This window comes from Cydia strobilella, chromosome 4 (genome assembly GCF_947568885.1).
Source record: "Cydia strobilella chromosome 4, ilCydStro3.1, whole genome shotgun sequence".
Lineage (NCBI taxonomy): Eukaryota > Metazoa > Arthropoda > Insecta > Lepidoptera > Tortricidae > Cydia > Cydia strobilella.
The window spans coordinates 19,729,842-19,757,384 of NC_086044.1; the positions used below are offsets into that span (position 1 = coordinate 19,729,842).

At 37.7% G+C, this 27,543-nt stretch overlaps 1 protein-coding gene across 2 annotated transcripts in view; it reads right to left on the reverse strand.

The window, feature by feature from the left end:
• The window catches only part of LOC134740808 (protein spire), a 219,110-nt gene continuing 191,567 nt past the window's right edge, over positions 1-27,543 (reverse strand). For both annotated transcript variants that reach the window (XM_063673430.1, XM_063673429.1), the window contains 10 exons: positions 19,852-19,964; positions 11,151-11,265; positions 10,581-10,661; positions 9,157-9,274; positions 8,022-8,163; positions 4,641-4,787; positions 3,771-3,872; positions 3,080-3,208; positions 2,772-2,974; positions 1-2,416 (listed from right to left, as the gene is read on the reverse strand). In XM_063673430.1, coding sequence (XP_063529500.1) covers positions 2,215-2,416; positions 2,772-2,974; positions 3,080-3,208; positions 3,771-3,872; positions 4,641-4,787; positions 8,022-8,163; positions 9,157-9,274; positions 10,581-10,661; positions 11,151-11,265; positions 19,852-19,964 — 1,352 coding nt within the window. In that variant the 3' untranslated portion in view covers positions 1-2,214. The remainder of the gene's footprint in view (positions 2,417-2,771; positions 2,975-3,079; positions 3,209-3,770; positions 3,873-4,640; positions 4,788-8,021; positions 8,164-9,156; positions 9,275-10,580; positions 10,662-11,150; positions 11,266-19,851; positions 19,965-27,543) is intronic.

Below are 27,543 nucleotides of genomic sequence, written 5' to 3' on the forward strand. Positions count from 1 at the left end.
ATTAAGTAACCGATTAGAGAACACTTAAAAAAGCTATATTTACAAGAAAATATCGAAAGTGGTTACATATTTGGCAAAATAATTTAATTAACATCTAAATAAAACTAAGACATGATAGTGGAATGAGGAAACTAAGCTTATAATTAACTTTTTACACAATCAGACTTGATTATGCCGGCCCGGCAATTTTAAATTTCACTGGGATTTTCGAAAAATAATCTAAAATTCAATTTATTTAGTTGATTTCATTCAACGTAGTCAAAAAGATCTGAGCGCAGGGACCGGCATTTCATAGTAAATAAATAAGATGGCAAAGCGAGGAAATAAATAAGTAAATAGTAAGTATTGTTTCCAACGACACGTAGATTTGTTCTTCATTGGTGCGATCCTAACACTAGTATTGAGGGGACGTGGAGGTAAGCACTATAACAATCGCCCATAATAATGTCGATTAATCGATTTTATGGCACAGAAAACTGCTTCTCAGACTGGAACATACGCCACGCCTATTCTAGAAGCTTTATGAAATAGCTAACTGCCAGTGATTACATTAATAGATGTGTGATATGCTGATATGAGAAATGCCTCAACAACGCGACCAAGGTCATATCAATATCAGTCGGTCACTAGTCTTGAAAAGTCGACGACTGATTTAGGCTTCGAGCAACACCGGTTTCCGACACGTCGGAAGGGAGGAGCCCTAGCGATATCTTACTATACAAATCGTTTTGCCATTTTTTGCGGGAGGAAACGTTCACATAGTCGCACTTCTCACTCACTACATACAAAATCCAATTTGTAATGACGACACAAATATATAGAAAATGACACACGTCAAAGACAGATCTTGTACACCTCGATCTCTTTTTGTGTACGGATGAGTCACAACACCCACCGCGCTAGTTGTGTGCATGCCCGTTGGGCATGTGCTTCGGCAGAGGGGAAATAGTGCGAATGCCGACTCCCTTCCCGGTGTTGCTCGAAGGAATTGGGTAATTTATTTTGACTCGCCTGACAAGATGTTGGGCGGAGCATATCACACCTTAGTCATGCTCGGTGCGGAGGAATGCATATCCAATCGACAGAATTACCAATATCAATACATATATGTACATGATAAATTTCTTTATACAATAACAACAAATAGCACATCATTATTTCTGAACACAGATTAGTTTGATTTACAATCATTTATTATAGACATTTTGAAACATCAAACATTCTATTCGGAAAAAATATGAATATAAATATTTCTATTTTCTATTACAAATACGTGACAAAATATGATTTAGTTTTGGAATATATCATTACATTTATCATTATATCATTAAACACATCTGGGCGAGAATGTCTCTGTTGTAAATATTCAATTCGATAAAGAATGGGAAAATGAATTTGTGCGACAAATAAAATTATTAGGTATCTGTCAAAAGGTCATAGAGTATTGTCAAGTCATTGTCTAGTTAAAACAAATTGTTAGATCCACACAACCTCGGAAGCTCCTTGTTATCTCCCCTCTGTTTCACCAACTTGACAATGACAATTGTTATTTAACATTGACAATATGCCGTATATTTTTGCATTGTCAGGTTCATATAGTCCCCTGTCGAAGCAGAAATGCGTGTCAGTGTCAGATAACTACTGTCAATTTGGTGAAATAGGGGTTTGGTATTATCTATACCTAATTCTACTTTAAGAACCAATTTTAGAATCAGATCTTTTTCCACTGTTTATTGTCCGGGTTGAAATCTGGGATTGATGTCAAAGGATTTGAATTGTAAAGCGTTAAATGTCATGTTTTCAAAGAAAAATGAAAAAGAATGTCGAGCCAAAAAAGGTCATCAAGGTTGCAAATTAAATATTTGATTTCGCTAAAAAGAAAGCGATGCGAAGAAAGAAAGTTTGAGGTACCCAGAATCTACAATTTAATTTATAGCAGTTTAAACGTACGTACAGTCGTACACTCGGGGAGCGAAACATGAGCGCTTGTCCGTTTCAAATCAAGATTGAAGAGATTCGGCCTCGTTCACTTCTTAAAAGGTAGGACGAATAAATGCATGATTTTGCAGGAGATAGTATTCGGGCTGAAACCGAGAAACGTTTCAAGAGAGGCCTTTTGCGAACCAACCAACATATTAAATAGGCGCTATAAAGCTCCATCAACGATTATCCCCTGAACTCAATCGGACAAGCCTCAGGCATCGCGCACGCGCACTAGCAGTCGGCAGTGTAGACGGGCGCGAGGTCCAGCGTGAGGTGGCGCAGCGCGCGGTCGCGGGAGGCGGAGCGCGAGGCGCGCGAGGACTTGATGATCTGCAGCACCATGGCCTTGCAGTCGTGGCACACCGCCATCTGCACGCCGCGGAGACGCTCCGCCGCCGTCGCGTTCGTCATCATGCTGCGGCTGTAGCGGGCCCTGAAATCGGTTGTTACAATTAGTTGGATATTTCTCTATTGGTCTTTAAATACAGTCTTGTCCTATATATGATTGACGGCGGGACCGGTGAGGATTCGCGAAACAATCGTCGCCGTTTACAAATAATTATATGATCTGTCCCGTTTTATTTTAATAAGTCGAATAAGTAGGAATGTCGGTTGCCCGCTCTAAGTTTAGGTCCTGTCAAAAGAGACTAAACGATAATACATTAATTACAATAATATATGTGACTACGGGACTATAATGAATACAGAGTTTTACAGAGTACTAAAACATTCAAGCATAAGATCGATAAACTAGTTATCTGCTCCATAGAACTACGAAAAACACATACCTCCGCTCCGGCGTTTGCACTGGCAACGTGACCGGCATACTCTCGGGCCCCTCCACACTGCGACTCATGGCGGGCGGCACGGACAGCTCCGCGAAGCCCATGGCGCTGGTGCCGCGCGAGCCGGGCGCGGAGTGCACTGGGGCCGCGCGGCGCAGGGCAGCCGGGCTGTTGGGCGCGCTGCCCACGCTGTTCTGCTCTGAGCTCTGAAAAACACCAACAATCTGTGGTTAGAACCATTATACTGTTATTGCAAAACCGATAAGAATAAACCTTGAAATCAGAGGCATCACCATAAAGCGGACCCTTACCGAGTGTTCCGGCACCAGCCGATTCATGAGGCTCCTCGGGAAGGAGGGCTCGTCCTCTGGCGACGGTAGCAGTGACGGACTCAGCAGTACTACTGGCACGTGCGCAAAGTGCTCCGTTGGTATACGCATCTGAAGACAAACGAATGATAAACAAATTATATAATGGACTAGATACCTACAAGTATGGAATCGACAGGGTCTTCAATACATTCGCTTAAAGAAAGGTCCTTAGAAACGATTAGTGCTTACGTCGTGAAGCAGCGCAGACGCCACGCCTTTAGATTAGGGATTCAATATACGTAGCATTCCTAGCAATACAAATTGTCAAGATCATCATCAGAGAACAGGGACACCTAATCTGGTAAATACGTTAGCTGGCTGTATCTAAACTTGGCTGAATGCGAAACCTACCTATTCAAATCGCAAAATCAGTCCGGTGTCTAAAGTAAAAACGATCGGTACATATTCAATCACAGCTAGCCCGTTTACAACGTTCCAACTGAACACTTAAACCAAGTATTTCTTCCGCATTTCAATATAAAACGGCTATTACAACAACAATAAACAAAGATTATCTCCAAGACATGCCTGCGAAACATTCAGTCCAGATTTACCTGTTGTCCTTGCTCAAATGTCACTCGTTCGTGATCTCTATTAGGTGGAAAAGTAACATAGGCTTACAAGTACTGACCTTCGAGCAGCATTTCTGACAAACAGTTTTCTTACACAGCTTGCACTTCTGGCCCCACGGACCAAAAATGCCGAATCTTGTCTTCAAACATAAGAAGCATACCTGGAAGCAGAAAAAAATATTGTGAGTTAAAACCGAATACTCATTTGGCAACAAAACTATCTAGTTTAATGAAAAAAAAATCGTATAAAAAGCAAATAAAAACTGCCCACACAGGTGACATACAAAATAAATTATAATTGCTTACAGTTGAAATGAGATGGTTTTAACGTCTAATAGCAATAAATTTATAAAACTTCTCTAGAAAGGTAGACTGTCATCTGTGACAGTATGATGACGCGTGAATGCATTGAGATCACGCGGTCACTCAAGTTGCAAAAATGCAATGCAAAAAATATAATAAATATTTTATTTATATTGCGGTAAGCCGGCCTTCATCACTCAATCATATTGATATTGTAAAACCTAAAAACAAAATAAATCCTTTTTCTTGTACACAATGTCGGGGCTCAAATCTCGGTTTCACCAACTTGACAATGACAATTCGCTGTATATGTATGTCTAGTTTAACAAGACACCACAGTTCCATATTTACATTGGATTAAAATGCGATTGTCATTGCCAGGTGACAATTGAACTTAATAAAATAGAGGCCAGTTATCTATCCCACTCCATTACATAAAAAGTGAGATCATCATCATCATTAATTTAAGAGCCTAGCTCTTGTCGGTGGAGCAATTTCCATGTATCTCTTTCCTGAGCCTTTCGTTTGACCGCCTGATACGTCACGACGTTTATCTTTTCCTTTAGTTGGTCCATGTATGTATGTAAAGTGAGATAGCTCACATTATTAACTCTAAGTGTACTCACCCTTCTCTTCTCCACGTCCTCTTTAACCCTGCCTTCGACAGGCAGTACTTCAAGCTCCGCCTTCGTCAGAACTGATCTGATGTGGACGATCTCTTCAAGAGTCAAAGACAGTCGGTCGTCGGACATTATGGCATCTTGCCACTGTTTCTGTTAGAAAAACGACTAGGTTAAGAATTAAGACTTCGTGAAGAAATTAGGGTAATCAAGGCAAATTGAAACAAAGGTAGATACAGCATCGTCAGAGCGTGATCAGTTATTAGACTGTAAGTTATTGTACTGCAATGGTTTCCTTGGCACTTTAGTGCTTAGAGATATGTACTAATGTATAGTTTAACCTTGCCAGGTAATGAGATCTGAGATACTATGTCAACTTTACTGACTTCATGACTTGTGTTTCAACTTACCCCTTTCTGTTAAGGTTATTTGAAATGTAATACTACTACCTACTAATTCTTAGCTACTAACTACCACACAACTATTAGCTTACCTATTAAAGTGTATCAATTTTTTTTTATCAACAACTCTTTATTTACATACAAGATATATACAGTGGTACTAATACGTAAACGAAATTAGTAACTAGCTTAAATCTAAAATAGGCCCTTGAGACATTGTACCAAGGATGCTGGCGGCATTTCCTCGCTGTATCGCAATGCTGATACGTTGTGCGAGGAAGCCGCCAGCTCTTCGGTCACCAGTTACGTCAACCAGACGCTTCGCGATTTCTGCAAACAACTTGTGCGCGCTGGGACCCCATGGACCTAGAGTTTCAACTCCAAAGTGTATCCATTATATAAATTAAATTAAAATATCGTTAACAATCCCTGCCTACTTTTATTTTAAGCCACTATATTTATGCATCTCTAAAATAACACTGACTAAGTACCACTATCAACTAAAATGGCAGTCGAGTTTGGATTCTTTGGATATAGCATGCTTCCTAAAGTCCGTCTAAGCTAAATCTTCACCGACAAAGTGTGGAAGCGAGATAACAAACGTCATAATTTTCAAGGTACGATTTGACGTTTCGTTATGATATCGCTCTCACATTCTGTCGCAAATCAAGTATAGTATAGCTTAAAGGGACTCTATCTACATCTGGAATTAGTACTCGCTACTTTATTGAGAGTTAAATCAAATAATTCACAAGAAAATGGCCTTATTTACTCGTAATATCCTTCATTCATTCTTTCACCTCCATAGCATCTTGTAATCAACAAATAGCCGGCATTTAATTGTGGTTAGCCATTAAAGCACCTTTTTATCTTCTTCACACTTCGTTAAGGCGCCTAATACTTTCTAGGATTACATAATTTATCTAATGACAGTTTGGCACGCCGGTGTGAGCTACAGCTATTAACGTTTCATGCATGGTTACCCTCAGTTTTACGCTAGCTTTTTGGAAAATAGTAATTTGAGGATCTGCGTAAAAAACGTTTATTTCCAAAGTGTCGTTGTTTCTACGTCGTGGCAAATATGCAATCTATCGTGTTTTTAAATTCTGCCATTTAACCATGTTAAATCTTAATAACATATGAATAGAATCATACCATTGATCGATAAACAAATCAAAATATGTAATTGTAAGTAATACCTATAAAGTACCCATAGTATAAAAAATATACGCACCATAAATTAGCTGTCACCTGGCATGATAAAATATTATGTTTTTTCTACCTTGAAATGAGGCAAAGCCGTTTTTTTTATTAAGTAATAGGTAACAAATATGCAAAAATTCGGTTGATATTGTGCATGCGAACTATGTTAAACTAAGATTAATAAGTAAGTGTGAGTGTGATGATACTCATTTATTTATATAGAATAACTATATCACTAACCTATATGCTACTTATTAAGAGTCCCCGGCAAGCTCGGTTCTCCATACAAACGTAGTTACGTTCTCATTTTAAAACGACTAGCTTGATTGCTCTGAATCTTTGTACTTATAATAGGATAAGGTATATCTAGGTCTGTAATTAGTTTATGTAGCTTCAGATACAATAGTTAAAAAAATACAGCGAATTAAAGTTTTTCATACAAAATTTGTTTTTGCTCTATTTCGTTTGTTTTATATACTAGAGCTATATAAACTAATTACAGACCTAGATATACCCCATGTCATTGTATGTGCAAAGTTTCATTAAAATCCAATACCTAGTTTTAAAATGAGAACGAAACTCCGTTTGTATGGGAAGGTGAAATTCTGCCGAGCTGGCCGGGGAGCTGACTCTTAAGAGGACTGTACGTGTTGAATTTCTAAACGGAACTAAATGTACATGCAAATAGTTGGTTTTACCAAGTGAATTACACACAGATTAACCTGATTTAAAGACAAAAGACATTAAAGAATAGTGAATAAAGAGTTTTTATTGCCATTTTTATGCGACGTTAATGCGAGACATTATGCAAGGCCTGAGCATTGCTTTAATGCGTCAATTAAGTGACAATGGATCTTGAGTATTTAGTTGTCATATTAAATTATTGGTTTATTTTGTTTTTTCAATTACGTACGTCACATTACGCGCTTTACTAAAAGGTTATATAAAGAATAGGTATTATTTATAATGAATTAATTACGAGTATATCAAGTAAGTAATTATTTTACGACTTACGACAGCAGGCATACAAGAACTGACAGTTTTCCATACATTCCATAGTCACAGATACTCGTATTACATCAACTTTACAATTTAGTCATACGCATAGATTATACGAGATCTCTCTGTTATACCAACTCGACAATTTATACACTGAAAATTAGCCGTTTAATTCGAAATGTACGACAAACTGTCAGTGTCAGGTGACAATTTTATTGTGATGTTGGTAAAGTAACAGTGGGGTGATGTATGCGAGTTCTATAAAATAAAGACATTGATTTCGTAGATTGATCCGCCATTTCCTATCTCTATCGCACGCACATATAATTATATCGCTGTCCCGCTCACACAGGCATTGACCGCCGGCATCATGGGTTGGGACAGCAATATAATCACGCGCGTGCGATAGAGATAGGAAATTAGGCTAATGTACAAAATGTTTTGTGCGTAGCGTCCTTATTTTATAGAACTCGCATACATCCCATTCTTACTTTACCAACAACACAATTAATTGTCAACTGACACTGACAATTTGTCGTACATTTCGAATTAAACAGAGAATTTTCAGTGTGTATAAAATGTATAAATTGTCAAGTTGGTAAAACAGTGAGAGATCCGGTCCCTCTATGCGTGTGACTAATTGTCAAGTTGATGTAATACGAGTAGCCTAAAGGCCTCTTGATTTTGCCACTTTAATTATCTCTCATGATGTCTTCTAACTTTTTCTATCTCGGTAGAACAACACTTGGTAAAACCTGTAATGTAACTAGCTACAACTACTCACGTGCGCGACTTTGGGGCTGCCACTAACCGACTTGATGAGCTCGTCCTGCAGCGAGGAGCGCGACCAGGACAGCTCGCCCAGCTGCGCATCGTCGCTGCTCGCTAGCGAGGCTGCGCCCGCGCATGACGCTCGGGAGCCCGGCCTGGGGATACGATAAACTGTCAGAGAGATATAAACCTATAAATGTAAAATCCTCACGGTTCAATCCATAGAATAATTATTAGAAACCGTATAAGCTAACTTTGCACTGATTATAAATTATAAACTTCATCATTTATTCAGAAAATAGGCCACAAGGGCACTTTTACACATTGAATTTACATACAAGCAAAAAAAATACATCAATAATTATAATTATACCTAATAATCCTAATATACAACACCAATTCAAACTAACGTATTACAATTACTTAGAGATGTATAAGGTCTCTTAATGTCGAATTACATAAAAAAACTATAATATCAATATTAAAAGAAACACAGATATCTACATATAAAAAATTAAATCGTGTAGATGGCGTTGGCGACACCGTTTGATATTTAACAAATTTAACACATATCAGTGAAAGAACTTATTATGAATAAATATATGAATATGAATATGAATATGAACATGGGTCAGTCATATGGCGTTCTAAAAAAATTATAAAAAAATCATTTAGGTATCCATATATACATACATTTTCATTTTTAGTTTTAATCCTGTGTGCATGGATATACGTCAAAATGGGGCAACGAGGGGCTTTTCATGGGGTCCTACTACCGTCAGTACCGTCAAACGTATAATACGTATTCTGGTTTTCCCTTGAGTGCGGCAAGGAGTGAGCGCCATCTATCGGTGGGCACACAGGGTGTGCGTGCGCCATGGTATGACACCACATAAATCCGCGTCGAGACACTTCTACAGGCATCTCGTTGGGTCCTACTACCGTCAAACAATACACGTATATTAGTTATTACCAAGTCGTTTGCTATCTTACCTAGAGTGCCGCAAGGAGTGAGCGCCATCTATCGGTGAGCCACGGTATGACGCTGCATGGAGGCGCGTCGAGAAATAAGCGTGCAACATGCATGTCGTTGGGTCCTACTACCGTCAAACACAACACATACCTAATGTAATTGTTACTATTGTTACCTTGAGTGCGGCAAGGAGTGAGCGCCATCTATCGGTGGGCACACAGGGTGTGCGTGAGCCACGGTATGGCGCCGCATGGAGGCACGTCGAGACGGACATTGCGTTGCCAAGTCGTACGCTGTAGATAAACATAGGCATTAGACATATATACTTCATTAAGTCCATTTGGCGGTTACAGAGAAAATTATTTGTGAATTCTAAAGGAGAACGTTTTTCTTTTATTCTGTAGGTATTTGTACTAAAACAGAGTGCCTCAAAAATTGAGCTTTGCACTTTTGTTGGTCCAAGTACGAGTGAAAGATTACGCTTTTATAAGATTTTAAATGCCATCTTAAGCCAGGACCATTAGCTGAATTAAAGGTTTTCTCACCGAATGTTTCAATGGAGTTTCTTTACTTAAGTATGATGATATTTACTCATATTTACTCATCTTATGTTTTTGACCATAAATGATCATATTTACTCATCTAATGCTTTTATTTATTTAGGGAAAAGTAATGGATAAAACAATTAATTTGAAGATGTAAATTTACACATTTCATACTTCTAACAAGTATTGTTTGAGGCTTTTATAAAGATAAAATTATCCAATTGATCGGACAAAGGAATATTTTATTGGAATACGCAAAAGCAATGAACATGAAAATTATTATGAAATTTCTGAAAATTATGACTAAAATATGTTCGGTGTTCTTTGACAATGAGCAAAGCTAAACTTCAAAGTTGTGAAGTCATTATTGTTAAAATAAAAAGTGAAAATTATTTGCTAGTAAATAAAAAAACGTGAAAACACCGCGTTGGATGTTAACTAAGCGAAAACGTTGACTAATTGCAAAAAAAAAGTGTAAACTGTGAACTAAAAACTGTAACTGTGTTTATGTATGGTCAGGGCCGGATTTAGAAGAACAAAAGAGACACCCACAATAAAGACAATTGGAAAATTATTTGGGGCCAGGGGGCCCTCACTAATTTGTTGCCTTGAGGCCTCCAGACCTCTAAATTTGGCCCTGTGTACGGTTACACTTTTTTGTAGGTATTTACAATCAGCATACGATTTACAAAGATCCCATTATTAGCACTGTAAGCATTGTCGTCCCCATGGCATGTCATGTATCGGCATTGCTCCCATTATAAAAGTTGTTCAGTATTATATAAGGGCCACTTTCACCATTCACTATCCCGGGGTTAACCGGTTAATCCTGGAGTTAACATCGTTACCAGTACAATTTGACACTGGGGTAACGGTTTAACCGCTTAAACACGGGTTAGTGGGATGATGCATGCATCTGCACTGTTTAGCACATGATTCTTTTAAAAACAAAGGCTGAAAAAAAACCAAACAGTGCAGATTATGATTCGAAATTCAACATAAAAACAATTGCAACGTGACGTCATGCAGCTAGGGTTGACACATGCGTTCATACATTCCAGGGCTTCGTCGCAGAACTGGTGGTACTCATCGTGCGATATTCGCGTGCGGGGTGGCGCGCGTGGAGGCGTTTCTTCTATGCCGCCAATGTTGCCAACGCCGCCAAAGGTGTGCGTGGGTAAGAAAAAGTGCTTAGTACTAATCCGGGTGGAGTATACGAGCATAGTTTCAATTACTTTCAGTAAACGGCCAGACTTAAAACTTTGCTGTCCAAGTCCTAAGTAGGGACTATAAGTCAAGCTATATAAGAAATGATTTTTCCATTACAGGCACTTTATAGTTGCATTAAAACTTTAGCTGAAAGCTAGCAGTTCTAGCGCACTTTTACGAAATAATATTTTCATTTAACTTTAGTATTTATCTGTTTTCTGCCCAGAGCTAAGGACAGACCAACTGATGCGCCTTTCCCAGATTATCACAAGCAACATTATAGCCAAATACTTTCCTAGTAAAGTTAATAATCATCTGCGTTTACTGAGCATTTAGGATTCCAGGCCTCAAGCTCATAAGTCAGTCATACAATTAAGAACCTTATAGGTAAAAGCCAAGGTACATTTTCCCTTACCTGTCCGCTTCCAAGGTTTAGGCGCCTGATGCGGGGCCGTGTGCCTCGGGAAAGGTTGCGGCGCGCATACTTCTGGACTCGCGCAGGTCTCTGTGTCTTCCTCGTCTTCATCCTCCTGGGAAAGAAAGAGATAGATAACAATGTTGTTTTGATAGGTCGATAGATTTATATTCACGACAATGTCGAAATCAAGGGGGAAAATTGTTTAAGCGCTTGGTTGTTTTATGCGATAAACGCAGCGTTGAACGCATGCGTCAACGGAATGTAGGAAAAAGACAATTCGCTGTACCGCTCTGCGTTTACCGCGTAAAAGAACCGCGCGCTTATAAGACTTCAGTTAGTCGATCGACTGTCACTGTATGTACCTATGTGAATTTTAAGGTTTTTTTAAGGAGCTAAAATACAGTTACAAGTATAACAGTTCTTTGCATGATGTTATGATGCTTTTAATAAGGATATACGAGTATGAGTCCGTCAAACATTCTGACGATCTGAGGCGCGAATGAAATGGTTTTCCCCGTCAATATATCTATCCAATTTCGAGACGTTGGGTGATACCACTGAAGTGTTTCGTCGAAACATATATGATGTCGTTATCCGTACACTTAAGAGAAATAATGTAAAATACAAATAGCATTCCACACATCTGCAGGGGATTAATTATTCGTTATTACAAATATTTTACTGGCATGGGTACTAAAAAATACTGTTTACCTTATTATTAAAGTCTGTCATTTTCATTAGCCTTAAAACCGCCAGCTTTCCCAATTTTCCGTGAAAAACGCGCGGAACGGCCACGGCCTACTTTAAATTGCCGCCGAGAATGAATTATAAACGTTCCCATCAAATTAAATACTGCGCCGTGCTTGGGCAAATTTTCCATTAGGTACTTTACGTCACTCGGCGGACAAACTTGCGGCGTTTATTTTTCAACGTAAACGCGGATTAAAGCATTACTGTCTGCTTTTGTTTTAATTCACTGTTAATTGAGAATCTTAAATATATTTTTTTATAATTTTAAGATAAACAGTTTAGAAGTTATTCAAAAAAATAGGCAAAAAATGACCATTCCCCCCCTTTATCTCCGAAACTTCTGGGTCAAAAATTTTGAATTTTGAAACTGTTAATTTAGTATCATACTTGAACAAGTTTGAAAACAAATCAAATTATTTTATTAAATACTTTGATTTGTGTTTTTTAAGTAGTCACACTACTATATATAAAGTGGGGAAGGCCTTCACCACTGCAGGGCTTCGTCACTTTTTTCTTTAATATATGACATCTGTTACAGTTAATTAGTATCATACTTGGTAAAATTATTTAAAAATTTTATACTTTTTAACATTTATGCCGAGCATTTATGCGAGATTTACGCGTATTCTGATTGTAATAGCAGGTTATGAATTTGATATGGATTTGTTCTTATGGTGTCAAGTGACATTTAGCGCCACTTGCACCATCCCAACTACCCGGGGTTAACCGGTTAAACCGTTAACCCAGTGTCATATTGTACTGGTAACCATGTTAACTTTAGGTTTACAAACGTCACTTTTGACAATGACAGATCATCCATAACAAATCCAGATGGATGGACAGTGCTCAGACCAGAATGACAATGCTCTGTACATTATTTCAGGTTCATCCAGCAATGATAGAAATGTCAATCTAAAAACGTACCACGAATAGTCAGTGACCTGACACAATTATCAAGATGGTACATTAGAAGACAAATATAGACACATAAACTAAGAGATTAACGGATTTATTTACCATTTCGGGACTGTTAAACTAGTTTAATAAGTTGCAAAGATGTTTGCTCTTTAAATGTTGTAACAACTACGATTTATGTCCGTAAAAGTAGTTTGAGCGCCATTCGAAGTAAAAGTTATTCGCAACAGATGCTGACGAAATACGTCTGATGCGGTTCTTTTGATATGCAATTATGAGTTACTCATATTCTACATGCAATCTACAGTAGAGAACTGTAAAAGAGACTTTATGGTGAAGGTTTAAGGTTCGCTTTTATTTAACTTTTATGGAATGTGCAGTGTGCAGTTTTTCACCACATTCTCTTGGTCCTATATCACTGGAAACAATGATGTAACGGCGTCAAAATTTTGCGATAAAAATATGGATTTGCCAGTTACGTAACTAGCCATATCTCTTAAAACATTGTTTTAAAATGTAAAGATATTCACGCAACGGCTTTTAAAAAATTTGCGAAATTTGCAAATAATGGCGTTTTACACGCAATCGATGTATACCTAACTATTAGGTACTGGTATAAAATTAAGATTGCACATTTGAGATATTACTTTGACCACGACGAAGAATAGATGATAAACCAAATAAATAATTCGCAGGTATGTTACTTATGTATGTTTGTACCAAGGTTTGTACATATATTACTTTCCAATAACTTAACGAACCGATGTCCAAACGACACATGAATGTTACCCTATTTCTGTAGATAATTTTCTAAAACCACAAGTTACTAGTGCAAAGGACTTAATGGGTTGTGGCCAAGTTTATTATTATTATCAAAGATAGATTTATAACTCCGTAATAGATGGATGGAAGGAAAAAACGTGCCTCGAAAATCAAGAAAATTTGATTCTCGAACATATGGCGCCACTACCTTTGACCTACTCTCGAATAGATGGCGTTGACAGTTTCGTTTGTTATTGAACAATTTTAACGCATATCAGTGAAAGAACATGGGTCAAAATCATATAAAAATAATTAATACAAATCAAAAAATCTTTATCCATATATAAATACGTATTATAGTATTATGGTATGTTTATACATCTTCATTTTTAGTTTTAACCGTGTGTCGATAGATGGCAGTGAATTTACGGTGGCTACAAAATTTACTATGACAGTACCGCTCTATCCTATTATATCCTCTTTGTTATTATTATTGTTTAATATCAAACTGTGTATTTTCTTTTAATTCTGAAATATTTTCCATTTTATTATGTCCGTCCATAACAGTGTAGGTACGTGTGTTTTTGACAGAAGTTAAAATTGTATTGAGGGATTTTCGTTGGTTGGATCCATTTTCCTAATATTATTGTATTGTATGGAAATTCTTGACTGCTGATCTTGTGCTATCTTTTCTTGTTGGGGAGTAGATACTCGTATCCTAGTCACATTACGTTTAATAAACGAAATAACTCTTATGCCGACATATTTCCCTGTTCTCGTGAATTATAAACAAGGTTGCCACGTATTTAAATGTTTGATCAAACAGTGAGTAATGGCAAAAACATGTCACAGGAGAGAGCAAGGAAGCCAGTGAGAGTACAGTAAGAGGCTTGAGGCTAAAGTGCATTGCATCACGAAAAGGGCGGTTGTGCTTTCCCTTCTCTTATGCAACTGCACCTGTATAATGTGCAATGCTTGTTCAGTTGTAAAGTGTAGTAAGAATAAGAACTAGTAACGTTAGTGGAGCTTAAGGCTTTTTTGTAAGTATTGAGTTATGGCTACGGCTAGGCTTATCAAACAATAATGGCCAGTACTTTCTGGGTAAAGAAAGGCTGTTGTAAAATTTACAGTGACATCGCAATGCTGCTCTAGTCACAATCCGAATAAAACCTTTAGTCGTGTCAAACCTGGGCGCCTAGCCAAGATGATTGTCATCGTTTGCGCCGCTAATGTCTCTCTATCGCACTTATATGGAAGAGAGAGAGTAGTAGCGATAGAGATGTATTTGTAATTATATTTTAAATTACTCAATGTTAACAACAAAACGCGAGTTTGGTGACCGCGCACATAATCTCATGTTAGAGATTTTGCACACAAATGTAAAATAGATTTAAGCACTTTTTTTCTAGAAATAAATAGGTTAAAATTTTGTTTAGATGTCGTTTTGTTCGCCACTGCGCAAGCGATTGGAACCTTGTCTTCGTTCTTGTCGTCTTGCCTTCTGGAATGCAGGTCGTCTGTTGCCGTTTATATTTAAAAAAAATCCATTGTGCTTGTGTGTTTCACTCACTATTATTTTTAGTCGCTCTTGGCGACATAATGTTTCGGATTCTTCGGGAATCCTTCCTCAGGCACGAGTGTCCGCGGCGGCTGTACATCGTGCGTACTGATCTAAATATTTTGAAATATGTCTCACGATAGTTTAATTTCGACGAATTTTTAAGTTAAAATTTAATTGTAGCCTTTTATTTTCGTAGTACAAAAATGCGTGCATAAGCTGTAGGCAGATGGTACCGCATTGCTGTATGCGGTTCACTGCGGGACGCAACTCGCACGGACGTTGCAAAATTAATGACACTGTTAATATTTTACGCTCTACCACGCCGACGTGTTATAATATGTATGGCGAAATTATCAGGAAGCAACTGGATAACTCTTTAACAAATGTGTTACACACAATTAGTTACATAACTACGTGAAAAAAAATTTGAAACTGAAAATATCAATCGAAAATTTCAAGAGCAACATTTTCGGGTAACAGTGTCGGCAAGGTTAAATTGAATCTATCATATCTTTGACATGTTTCTGTTTAGATAGGTATAGTGAAAATGTGGCCTCACTACATTTACTAATAGTGCGCATTAACATCGAGAATTCATGTGATAAAACTTCGCCATAAGCCTTTATAAGTTTCTAATGTCACCATTATAGGCAAGGTTAACGAAATGTAGGTACTGACACCGAACTGATTCCAAACATAAACTCGCTAATAAAAGACCTAACTGCGATCTTCCGCGCCGTTACATTGTATGAACTTAGTCATATTTTGACATTGGATGCGGATCCGCATACCGCTCCGGTGTGCGAGCGAGACACACGTACGGTACGATGAGATAAATGTATGGAGAGCTGTCTCGCTCGTGAAGCGGAGCGGCGTGCGGATACACATAAATGTGATACATGATCCGTTATTAAAATAAAAAGTACAAAAATTTGTGCTAGCTAGTGCTAAGCTAGTGAGCGAAACGCGCGAAACGTCACGTGACGTCACGCGTTCGACAGATGAGTTCACATAAGTGTCAAGAGTAGCAAACGTCAGTTTGACCGTCCAACGTGTGACGTCATCACGCTCGGTCGAATTCGCGCCAAAAATTATGAGCGTTTCAACCGCTCAAAAATTTTCGACATTTTAAATTTTTTAATAAGTTAATGTGATGGTTTACAAAAGAATTTTTATTTTCTCCGGTGTTAAAACCTCCATCTAAATCCGTGACACAGGACATTTTCCCACTATTCTGAATCCTATCTCATTGTTATAAGGTATAAAATAACTTAGTTCCAGTGGGTGCTATTTTCGAGATTATGGGGGTTAATCCGAAGCTGTATAAATAGAACTTCGGATTACCCCGAATGCCTGGATTGAGATACGGACATTCCCGCACCCGACCCGAAACCCCGATGTATATGTTCATAACTGAGAGAGTTCTGAGTCTTAATGTAAACTGACACAAATAATCCAACCAACTGAAACGGTAGGCTTAAAAAAACACATGAAAACTTCAAAATGACTCGGAAATAAGTGATTCACGTGCCTCCCGTTACTTCACGAACTAGGCCACGCCAGGCTTAGGTACCGGATATTCATAAAACAATTCTACACATCTGAGAGCTCTTATTTACCATAAATTGACCTGCACCTTCGTGAAATCTGTGGGTATTCGAGGGTCAAAGTTATACTGGAACTATATAGTATGGTCATGGATAGTTTTTGTGAATTGTGAAATAGTATTTACACAGTTGTACAAGTACAGGATGTTTGTACCATAGTTGGTTATTAGCCATAGGAAGGCTAAGTGGCGATAATTATTGTTGCTACGAGCAGCTGGGTGCTGCTTAGAGTTCGGGATAGAATGTTATTATGGGGTGGAGCAAACTATGATTTTTATAAGAAAGTATCCTTTTAATATTTATTTAAGACATGAAAAAACGGCGATGCTATACATTTTAGATCTGTCTCGGGGCATGAAATATTGAAAAAAATTTTTACAAAGTTGAAAATGAAACCCCTCTGTCTGAAATCTCAATCGATGGCAAGATTCAAGTCTAACTTGACGATTTATAGAACTCATTTCAGGTTCGGAATCGAACCAAGTAAGCTAACTCTGCCCAGAGTTTGCAACGACGAAGTGTCAGAATATAAACGTCTAATTTCTATGAAAATATAACACTTACGGCAGATTCACAATTTTTTAATTCAAAGTCGGTGCATTTTAGTTTCTTTGGTCCAACTAACGCCTAAGACGAACAGTAGGTACCATCATGTCTTAAAAATAGATCATAACTCATCCTTGAAACATCGTAAAACATTCATGTTCATGTATCCCATTTTGGAGCCGTCTGGAATACCGCGAGAGCTATACACAGTAGTCAAACAAATGCCTATCATCCAGACGTCTGGACGTTCTGAATCAATAGCGAGCAACGCTGGTTTTACGGGCTGCGGAATTAGTTTCCGATACAACGGACTAAGGAGCCGATACAACTGTGCGAGCTATGTAAATAGATAACTTTACGGTACTAGTATCCTCACCATGAATTTTACGCGGCCTTAAACGCTAGCGACTGCGTTAACTCGCTTACACGAATGAGATTTTGGAAGGGTAAATTTTGTAGGTTCAACGTCACACAGGTCACACTGCAGTAAATTTCGTTACACGTAAAATCTTAATGTTATGTTACCAAAATGCTTTGTTTGATATAATTAAAATTATCTGCGAGTTGCAACTGCAAAAAACTGCTGCTGACTGTGGTAAGAAAAGTATTTATCTGATATGCTTAAAAATTAAAACTTTTCTCATGAATAACTACATCTCTTCAAAAATATTTCAAGCACGGGTCGAATCGTAGATATTTATTAACAATAAATACATATACTTATTGACTTATAAAGGCGTGAAAAGTGCTTTTATTATCATAACATATACTTATTATTATTCACAACGACGGGACTTAATCGCGTAAAATAAGTTTTAAATTTACCTCCGACAAAATAAAATAAAAATAAAAATATCGAAAGTTGAAAAATCGAATATTGTGAGTGTAATATTGTGTGTCGACCCGGTGACATCCCTAGTAGTCGAAACGTCGGAGGTAAATTTTAAACTTATTTTACGCGATTAAGTCCCGTCGTTGTGAATAATGCTTGCTTGCAACCGACGTGGTATAAAAATAATAATATAAAAATCGTGAAAGTTTAAATCAGTGTTTTATAACATAAGTATACTTATTGTAACAATACTAATATTTTATGTGTCAATTACCAACAAAAAAAGTTCTGCTGCGCTGCGCTGCTCTGAAACTCAATTAGTATTGCATGTTTTGCAACTAAAATACAGATTGCGCGAAATTAAATTTAGATCATGACATTTGACGCATGGCGTGGGTGACGATGACGAATACATAATTTACTGTTTACTTCTTTTGGCAAAAACTCTCTTCGATGTTGATACAAGTACTTAGCAACTTAAGGATGACTCACGTTAGACCAGGCCGTGTCCGGGTCGGAGCTTCTGGCGCTTCGTTTTCTATGGAAAGCATCACGTGATCACCTGTCATGTCATACAAAAGTAAGCGCCGGAAGCTCCGGCCCGGACACGGCCCGGTCTAACGTGAGTCATCCTTTAATAATATCAGCATACTGACATTGTTATACTCGTAGTTAAATGTCAGAAACAAAAATATCATACCATAGGCACACTAGGAAACAAAAAAGATAACCTACAACAAATATGCCTAGATATTTCGACCTCATTTTGGTGTGTTCAATAATAATCAAAACTTTGAGATCCCAAAGGACCTTGTGCCCTTATTCGTGTCCTTAATTGCTTGTGCCCTTATTCGGTTACACGTTCACGGATTCCTAAGTACGGGGGCCCTCCTGGCCAATTAAAACTTTACATTTTGTGACATTAAAATGATAGCTAAATTATGTCATTCGCGCCTGCATTTCGCTCGTATACTTGTCCGTACATGTATTGGCGCAAGCGAGACGCACGGACGACTGACATCATTTTTTGTCAATGTTAGTTTGAATTGGCCTCTAGTCTAGGTATTCTATACAATTTTGCAGGTACTATTGGGTAGAATGGGTAGTAGGTGCCTACATGTTTTCATGCCTCGTTAAAGTTGAATGTATAAAGCCTTACATGATTAATATTTTGAGGACGAAAGGATAAGGGTTTGAGTGACAAATGTTTCTGAACGAAAAGTTGAGTTGCTGTTACAGGAAAGTATATTTCACCGTAAACGAAATTAAACCATATAACCTTACGAGTATGAGGTATTAGTTCAAGGGTTCAATCTAAAGTTTTTTTATGTAATAAAATTAATAACCTAATTGTAAAATCTTTTGGCTGTAAATTATTTGGTCGCAAAAAGTAACAACTACACAAAATGTGGACAGAGAAAAATTTGGGATAAGGCTAGACTGCCTTCTAGTTCTTAATATGACTGACCTGCTAGCATGACGGCCTGGCCACGACATTGCGCGACCGGCTTAGGCAAAGGCGACAACCATAGGTTGGAGCGCGATACAGCGATCGGACTTTTCGTTCCCACCTATGGTTGTCGCTGTCGCCTTAGACAAAGCCTTCGCGCAATGTCGTGGCCAGGCCGTGAGTTGCGTTCTCGCGCACGACTCCAAACATCTTGCGCGACTTCAAGTATGGACTCGCGCGCGAGAACGCAACCTATTCCAGACGGTCTGGCTTACCTCTAGATTGTCAAAGTCGACTTTGATGAGCCTCCTCTGCGGCGTCGCGTGCGGCGTCACGTCGCCCCGCCTCGCTTCACCTCCTCCCGGCCCGCTACCGGACCCACTCGTTGCTGTAACAATAAGAAAACAATAAATACATAATAAACTACATAATAAACTTTTATACACCTGAAATGAATACACAATTTTCAATCTCGCTCACAGCTCAGTTCAGTCGGGTCTCACGACTTAATTTTTATACTTATTTTTATGCCAGCATTTATCTTTTTGATAGAGCTTTTATTGTTTGGATGGATGTCGATAGCGTAGCTGAGGCAGGCATAGATGAAATTTGGTTATCGAAATTAAACTATCGTGAGACATATTTCAAAATATTTAGATCAGTACGGTTTCACTCACTATTATTTTTAGTCGCTTTTGGCTACATGTTGGCGCACGCAACGAGCGACGAGGTGGGCGGCGCGGGCAGTGCACGAAGTACAGCCGCCGCGGACACTGGTGCCTGAGGAAGGATTCCCGACGAATCCGAAACATGTCGCCAAAAGCGACTAAAAATAATAGTGAGTGAAACCGTATTGATCTAAATAATTTGGTTATCAATAGCACTCACACTAGGTCAAGCCTGTGTCGTGAGGTCAGGTATTTTGATACGATTAACCCTTCGAATGCCACGCTTATTAAATATACGCGCTATCCTAAACCATATTTATTCAAAGGTAAATGAAAGTGGTAATCGTGCGCGTCTTTTGATGTCTTCGGCGGTCAAAGACTTAACATATTTACAATACAATAGCTATCCAGGTAAAACCCAATAAGTTAAATTTCTGAAGTTTTCTTATTTTATTTTGAAGTTTCCTTTTATTGCAGATTATTTGTACTAGTTGGTAACCATATTATAAGCTAACTACCTAGATTGTATATTAGGCTCTAATCAGAGCCCGCATGGGTGTCGTCCATTCTGCCAACATACCAATTAAGGCCGATTTGAAAGTTTGGCGTTAATTCTAGGAATAGATACGATCACTCCAATTTTAGCACACCCACGCTGAAATTCTATATCGAACCTTTCTCTAATACATAATAAGCATCTGTCGGTACAATAACATTATTTTTAAAAGTGAAAATAGTAATGACATTTTATACTTTCACGTAAGGACTTAAGGAGTAATAATATATTATTCGTATTATTTATACGTATTCCCAGACAGGGATCGAACGCTGTGGAATAATTCAATATATTTAAGAAAATGTTTTTACGTAGTCTACGTTTTAAGTTTATAAACACATTTTCTTCAAACGAAGGGCGTTTCATTAAACATTTAGTCTGTATAAATAAGTATACCGTCTGAAAGTCTCGTCGTGTTACTTATTCTATTACTTAAGTCCCAAGTCACCTATCCATTTGATAACTTACGTCCCAGAAACTTTTATAAAACTGCCTAACTGCTGTATGTATTCTTTTTGGGAACTAAAGTAATAACTTTCCACAAAACAATGGTATAAATATTCTTAGTGTTGTGTGTAACGAGTAGGTGTTAGGTACTTCGTTTCCTAAATTAAAATGTACATAGTAACACAATAACTGCACTGCAAGGATTTAAAATCAAACGATGCACATCGACTAATCCTGTTAACTGGTGTAAGAAAGCTAGGTTATACGACACTAGTTATCTTTTAGCCCGGAGTGACATTCACATAAAAAAACGTTTAGTTTGATTTGATATTACTTTCTGTGCATCGCGCTCGCACCAATTGTCCAATATACGCAAGCCAGGCGTTTGCAAACGCGCTGGCAGTAGTAGAATAGAATAGTTTTTTTATATTCGTAAACATAAACACAAACAAGACAATTTACACATAACAAAGCGAAGAAAGAATAAAGTGCTACGAAATGGCCTCACCTCAGTATATAGCTGGCGACTTTCAGCGCTGATCTACCAATGAGTACCATCCATACTAATATTATAAATGCGAAAGTGTGTCTGTCTGTCTGTCTGATTTAGTTGAAATTTGGTATAGAGATAGTTTGATTCCCGGGGAAGGACATAGGGTAGTTTTTATCCCAGAATCCATCCTTTAAAGGGATGAAAAGAGGTGGTGGAAGTTTGTATGGGGAATCGATAAAAAGCAGATTGGATAAAAAAATTGCTACCCAAATTACTCACTCCACGCAGACGAAGTCGCGGTCAAGAGCTGGTAATATCATAATACCATATGAATATCAATTCAAAACCAGATTTTAAAGATCTGAATGCTCCTGGTGGTGTTGGTCTGATTGCGCTTATCTATCTGGGCTAGAGTACAGATAGTTTCGTAACCAATATGCATGCGAACCTACTTTCACAGTCCTTCGCCAATAAATCGTGCAAGTGTTCACTGGTGCAAGTTGTATAAGAGCTCCATTTGACTTAATGTCATGGTGGTTGATACGGCTTGCGGTAATACTGTATGATTATGCTAATCGAAAGTAGATACGGTATAGAGTAAAGTATACGATACTATTTAATGTTTATTTTAAATACCAATTTTGGGCCCCGTATTTGTCATTGCAAATCAGAGAAAATACATAAAAGATAACGACAACGAATGCCGGTCCATTTATTATGAAATAAATAATTGAGTGAAATAAATGATCGAATAATAAGTGGGTATTACTGGCGGGTGCCGCCTCTGCGTGCGTCCTACCACAGACTGCATGATTACTTTATGGTCCTACCACCATGACACTCCTGTTACCAACATTGTTTCGTGATGTTGATGTGCATTATTGTAAGTGCGTATTATGTACATTATTGTAACTACATTCTTATTAAAGCAGCAGCTAAGTAGATTTCTGGTACAAAACTTATTTGATATCTGAATTTGTTGAGCCCAAACGCAATATTGTATATTCTATTAATCAATGTCAATATCAGGCTCCCTAAGGTTAAAAATAGGAGTTTAAGGCAAGCAAATAATGTTAGGGATCCCGGAACGGGCAGTATTGGCACGTTCCTCGTACAGTTTAATAGATTGGGATCCAGTGAGATACGGCGGATAGTTGGCGACATGCCAGACAGTGTATGTGTATTGTATACTGTATACATATTTGAAGATACATCTACTCAGGTATGATGTAAGTGTAATCTTGTACTTTATGGGTGGTTTCACAGGACTAATTTGTCCGAATATTTCCTTTGCAGTTCCACGAAAAAAAGGATTTTTTTTTTTTTTATACCACGTCGGTGGCAATCAAGCATACGGCCCGCCTGATGGTAAGCAGTTACCGTAGCCTATGAACGCCTGCAACACCGGAGATATTACACGCGCGTTGCCGACCCTTTAAAAACCTGTACACTCCTTTTTTGAAGAACCCCATACTGTAGCCCCTATGGATTATACTTCATAAAGAAATTACTTAGTTACTGCCATGTAAAAAATGCGTTAAGCTGGAAGCGAACAAATAGACAAACTAGGTAGATAATTTTTACCGCTCTTAGCATAGAAAGCATTCATCAATTAAAAGTTAAAATCGATAAAAGTAAACAAAGTCAAGCTCCGTTTCGCAATAAACCGTATTAAATTATAAACGTGTTACTTGGACCGTACTAATATCGAAATTTCTTGGACCGTACAAATACTATTAATTCCACGATCAATCCCATTTATATCATGTCCAGTGACGTGAAAATCTGCGGTTAGAATTCGTGCAAAGCTATCAATACTTAACGATAAATCATTGTCAGATACAGGCCGTACTTTTCACATTACGACACCTCTTTTGTTCAGTCAAGGATGGTGGACAAAAGCCAACGCGGGGTTAATATTCGAAATGCATGCGGTTTGGAGGTTACACGAAAAACGTGATGTAGATGCCCTCGCTTCGCGTCTTCTAAGTTCCAATAATTGGACTTTCAATCACATCGCAAAATTAAATTACATTAGGTAGAGTTAATTAGCAATCTGATAACGAATCGCGTCGATTGAAAACTGCGAGACAAGGCAAGGAGCAGTAGTGTTTCAAAATTCAACAGATATGAAGCTTAAGCAGCCAGCAAAAACTATATAACTGGATATATAGTATTACAAAATTGCAATTATAAAGATTTTATAATACCTCGTTATCAAAAAGGAACATGAACTGCTTTACGTTCAAAGGAAACCGTCATTAAAAATGTACCAACATCATACATTTTCAACGTCTTCGGAGCACAAAACATAAAAGCTATTCACGCGCTCACAATACATTCTCTTTGACGTTTTTACGCCCGCCTTAAAGGCCCAAAAATGAGTTATATGGTGAACACGGGGTCCCTTTGTTTGACATAATTATTGAAAGTCATAATGTAATGATTGTCATATTATCATTAGTCATAATTCTGAAACCGTAAACTTTTCAGGATTTTTCTCGGGTTATCCTATAGATAGGTTAGGATAGGTTTGTTTTATGGCAATCCTGAAAAGTTACGCGTTTCTGAGAAAAATCAAATTATGACTAATGGTAATATGACAATCATTACATTATGACTCAATAATTATGTCAAACAATAGAGACCCGGAGAACACTGCACTGCGGGTTTCAATAGAATTATTTATTGTTAATGTTAAACTTTGAAAATGAATTATCGTACCACACTGGATGAGGTGTGTATATAATTTCATATCTGGTAGATATATTATTCTTTACAACAGCGTATTACTTGGTAACCTACGTGAGAGTAAATCATTAAACAAAATAATACAATTATTTCTTATTAAATACAGTTACTATATATAGTCTAATCTTTCCACATTAAACTCTAGTCTACGTTTATTCTTTTTATAAAGCCCTAGTCTGTGTAACGCGGATAGCAGCTGCATTCATTATTAGGTCGTCGTCCGCCATTAAAAGTTACCTTTGAGACGTCGTTAAGGAAATCTCTCGGCGCTTTGTGCAGGATAAGTGTAGGTATGCGAGGAAAGTCCTCTTGAAAAATGTCTGAAGGTCTTATACTTAATTAACTTTGTTATTGAAGAATAAAGCTACAAGTCTATTTCTGATATAATCTCGCTTAGACAAATAAATCAGTATTTACTTATTATTCGATTGACTTGTCTCGTATATAGCCTCTTTACATGGCGACCGCGACTCCCGTATTTGGGTACGTTATTGCTCCAATGCAATTGTTTTATGGTAGCAAGGTATGCCGCTTACCACCAGGCCAATTATCAAATATGCAAGATTCTCCAAAAAATAGTACGGTGAAATATAGATACTTTTAAAACTGTTTGTACCTAAAGTTGTAAGCAAAGATAGATATAACTCCGTAATAGATGGATACAGTCTAAGGAAAAAACGTGCCTCGAAAATCAAGAAAATTTGATTCTCGTTCAGAGGGCGCTACTAGTTTTGGCCTACAGTCGTATAGATGGCGTTGACGGTTTCGTTTGTTATTTAACAATTTTAACGCATATCAGTAAAAGAACATGGGTCAAAATCATAAAAATAGTTAATGCAAATAAAAAAAATCATTTATCTATATTTAAATACATTCTATCGTATTTTTATAAATCTTCATTTTTAGTTTTAAAGTGTGTCGACAGATTGCAGTGAATTTACCGGGGTTACAAAATTTACTATGACAGTAACGCTCTAGTATCAGTTACTCTATGTTGTAAGTATGGAAAACAACTAGAGTCAACTTTTGTATCAAATGTGGGCTTGGGCATAGATGTTAGAGATAAAAGAGTTACTCCCTGACTGAAATCTACTTAGTCAGGTCTATAAAAAGAAACCTTTCAAATTATTTTTAACACAAGTCCCGCCTCTAACAGATTTAGTAGTAAAAGCTGTCACTATCACTTCTTCCAATTAATGAGACGACGGTCCCCGATCGATGTTCCCATTCAAATCACCGGCATACTTGGAAAAACAACCTTGAGACCAATTTGAACTTATATTTCGCTGTAAAACTGATGCGATTTTGTTATCATTCGCCCGTGTGTCCGGTGTGTCTGTACGAGCGAAATACACGCGCGAATGATAACAAAATGACATCATTTTCATGACGGAATGTTCGAATTAGCCAACTTGTTACGCGATTATTTAGACCATTTGCAGTCAATTGCTTAAAAATGCTTCATTATAAGAGTTATTTACTTTTTATAGCCTTTAATAGAGCTATTTATTGCTGGTTCGATTTGCCGGTCGGCCCCGCCCTTCAAATGAAGTGAAAACCAAAAATGCTTTTTCAATTACTACTTAAATTACGTGAAAATGAAGTTAATAAGAGAAAGAAATAAAAAATTTAACGTTACAATCAGATTGTACATACATAGATATTTGATACGTTTGTTTTTGCACAAGGTTTAATTGGTTTAATTATTAGTCGGTGTCTTTACTTTGAGTATGGAGACTAGACTAGGTACTCCTAGTAAAAAATACAAAATGTAGGTAGTTGTTTGTACCATAACTATGTAGTGTAAACAAAACATAACGATCGTCAAGGTCGTATCAAAAATAATTGAAAACTGTAATATGGTTGACTGGTAGAGAATGCCTATCATGGCATTAAGTCCGCCTGTTGTACACTTTTTATGTGCAATAAAGTTTAAAATAAATAAATAATCAACGGCGTTTCCCGCCGTTTTCCGTTAGTGCGGCCCCGGCATAACGAGTTGTTGAATCTGCTTCGGGTTCCTGGTCAGTTTAGACTAGCATGCAATTTACGTTACATTGCCGACTACTAAGGTAAACTGTATTCAAAAGTTTGATCAGATACCGCAATGATTAGATTAGATTAGTAACGTAAATTGCATGCAAGTTCTTGCTAGTCTAAACCTCGCTTAAGTCTTGTTTACACATATAACTTCTATTTACAAACAAACAATCTGCCACGGTCAAGTAACGGTTGATTCGCAAAAATCGTGAAATCCCTTTTTATAACGGCTGTAGTCTATTTTCGTCATTCTGTACCGACGCAAATTAGATTAGACTGAACTTTGACATTTGTCTCAGCGCAAAGGACGAGTGCGGGCGGAAACATAGCCCTTTGGCAGGAACCGGCCGCCGGACAATTACGTCAATTGAATTTGAAACTTGATTAATCAAGATTAGATGATTTTCTGTAGGAGGAACACATCCGAGCTAGTTTATATAGTTACTGAGGTCTGGGCTTTGTTTATAGTGATCTTCGACATTTGCACTAATCGTAGTGCAAAGTGTTGGCGGGGACGGGGATACAATGAATATCTAAATAGTTATGTACTATTTTGAAATAAATGTCTGCTGTATGCAATTATATAAATAAGTCAAAGTGGACTTTGACTTTGTTTCTTTTTAAATCGGTGTAAATCAGACTAAGCTGTGTCAGGATGGTGGCTGGAGGTGTCAGCATCAATGTCAAATTTCTATAAAAATGTGACGTTTATTACAGCACTACCACACTTTGTCATATCAAAGTTGGTGCAAAGTTAGCTTATTGGTCCGATTATAATGTATAGATGAAAAATTAGCAGTGTTTCCCTATTTAAGACGAGGGTGATAATTTATCACTGATAAAGAACAGGTAAGTAACTAAGTACCTCAAGAGACGACGCCGACTGCATATCTATAATTTACGCGACTGACAGGCCAATTCGGACGTACGACATCAGAATGATATTTGAATCATGTTATTTAGTTATATCGTGCGCCTCGCCCGCGCCAATACGTACCTATACGGACAAGTA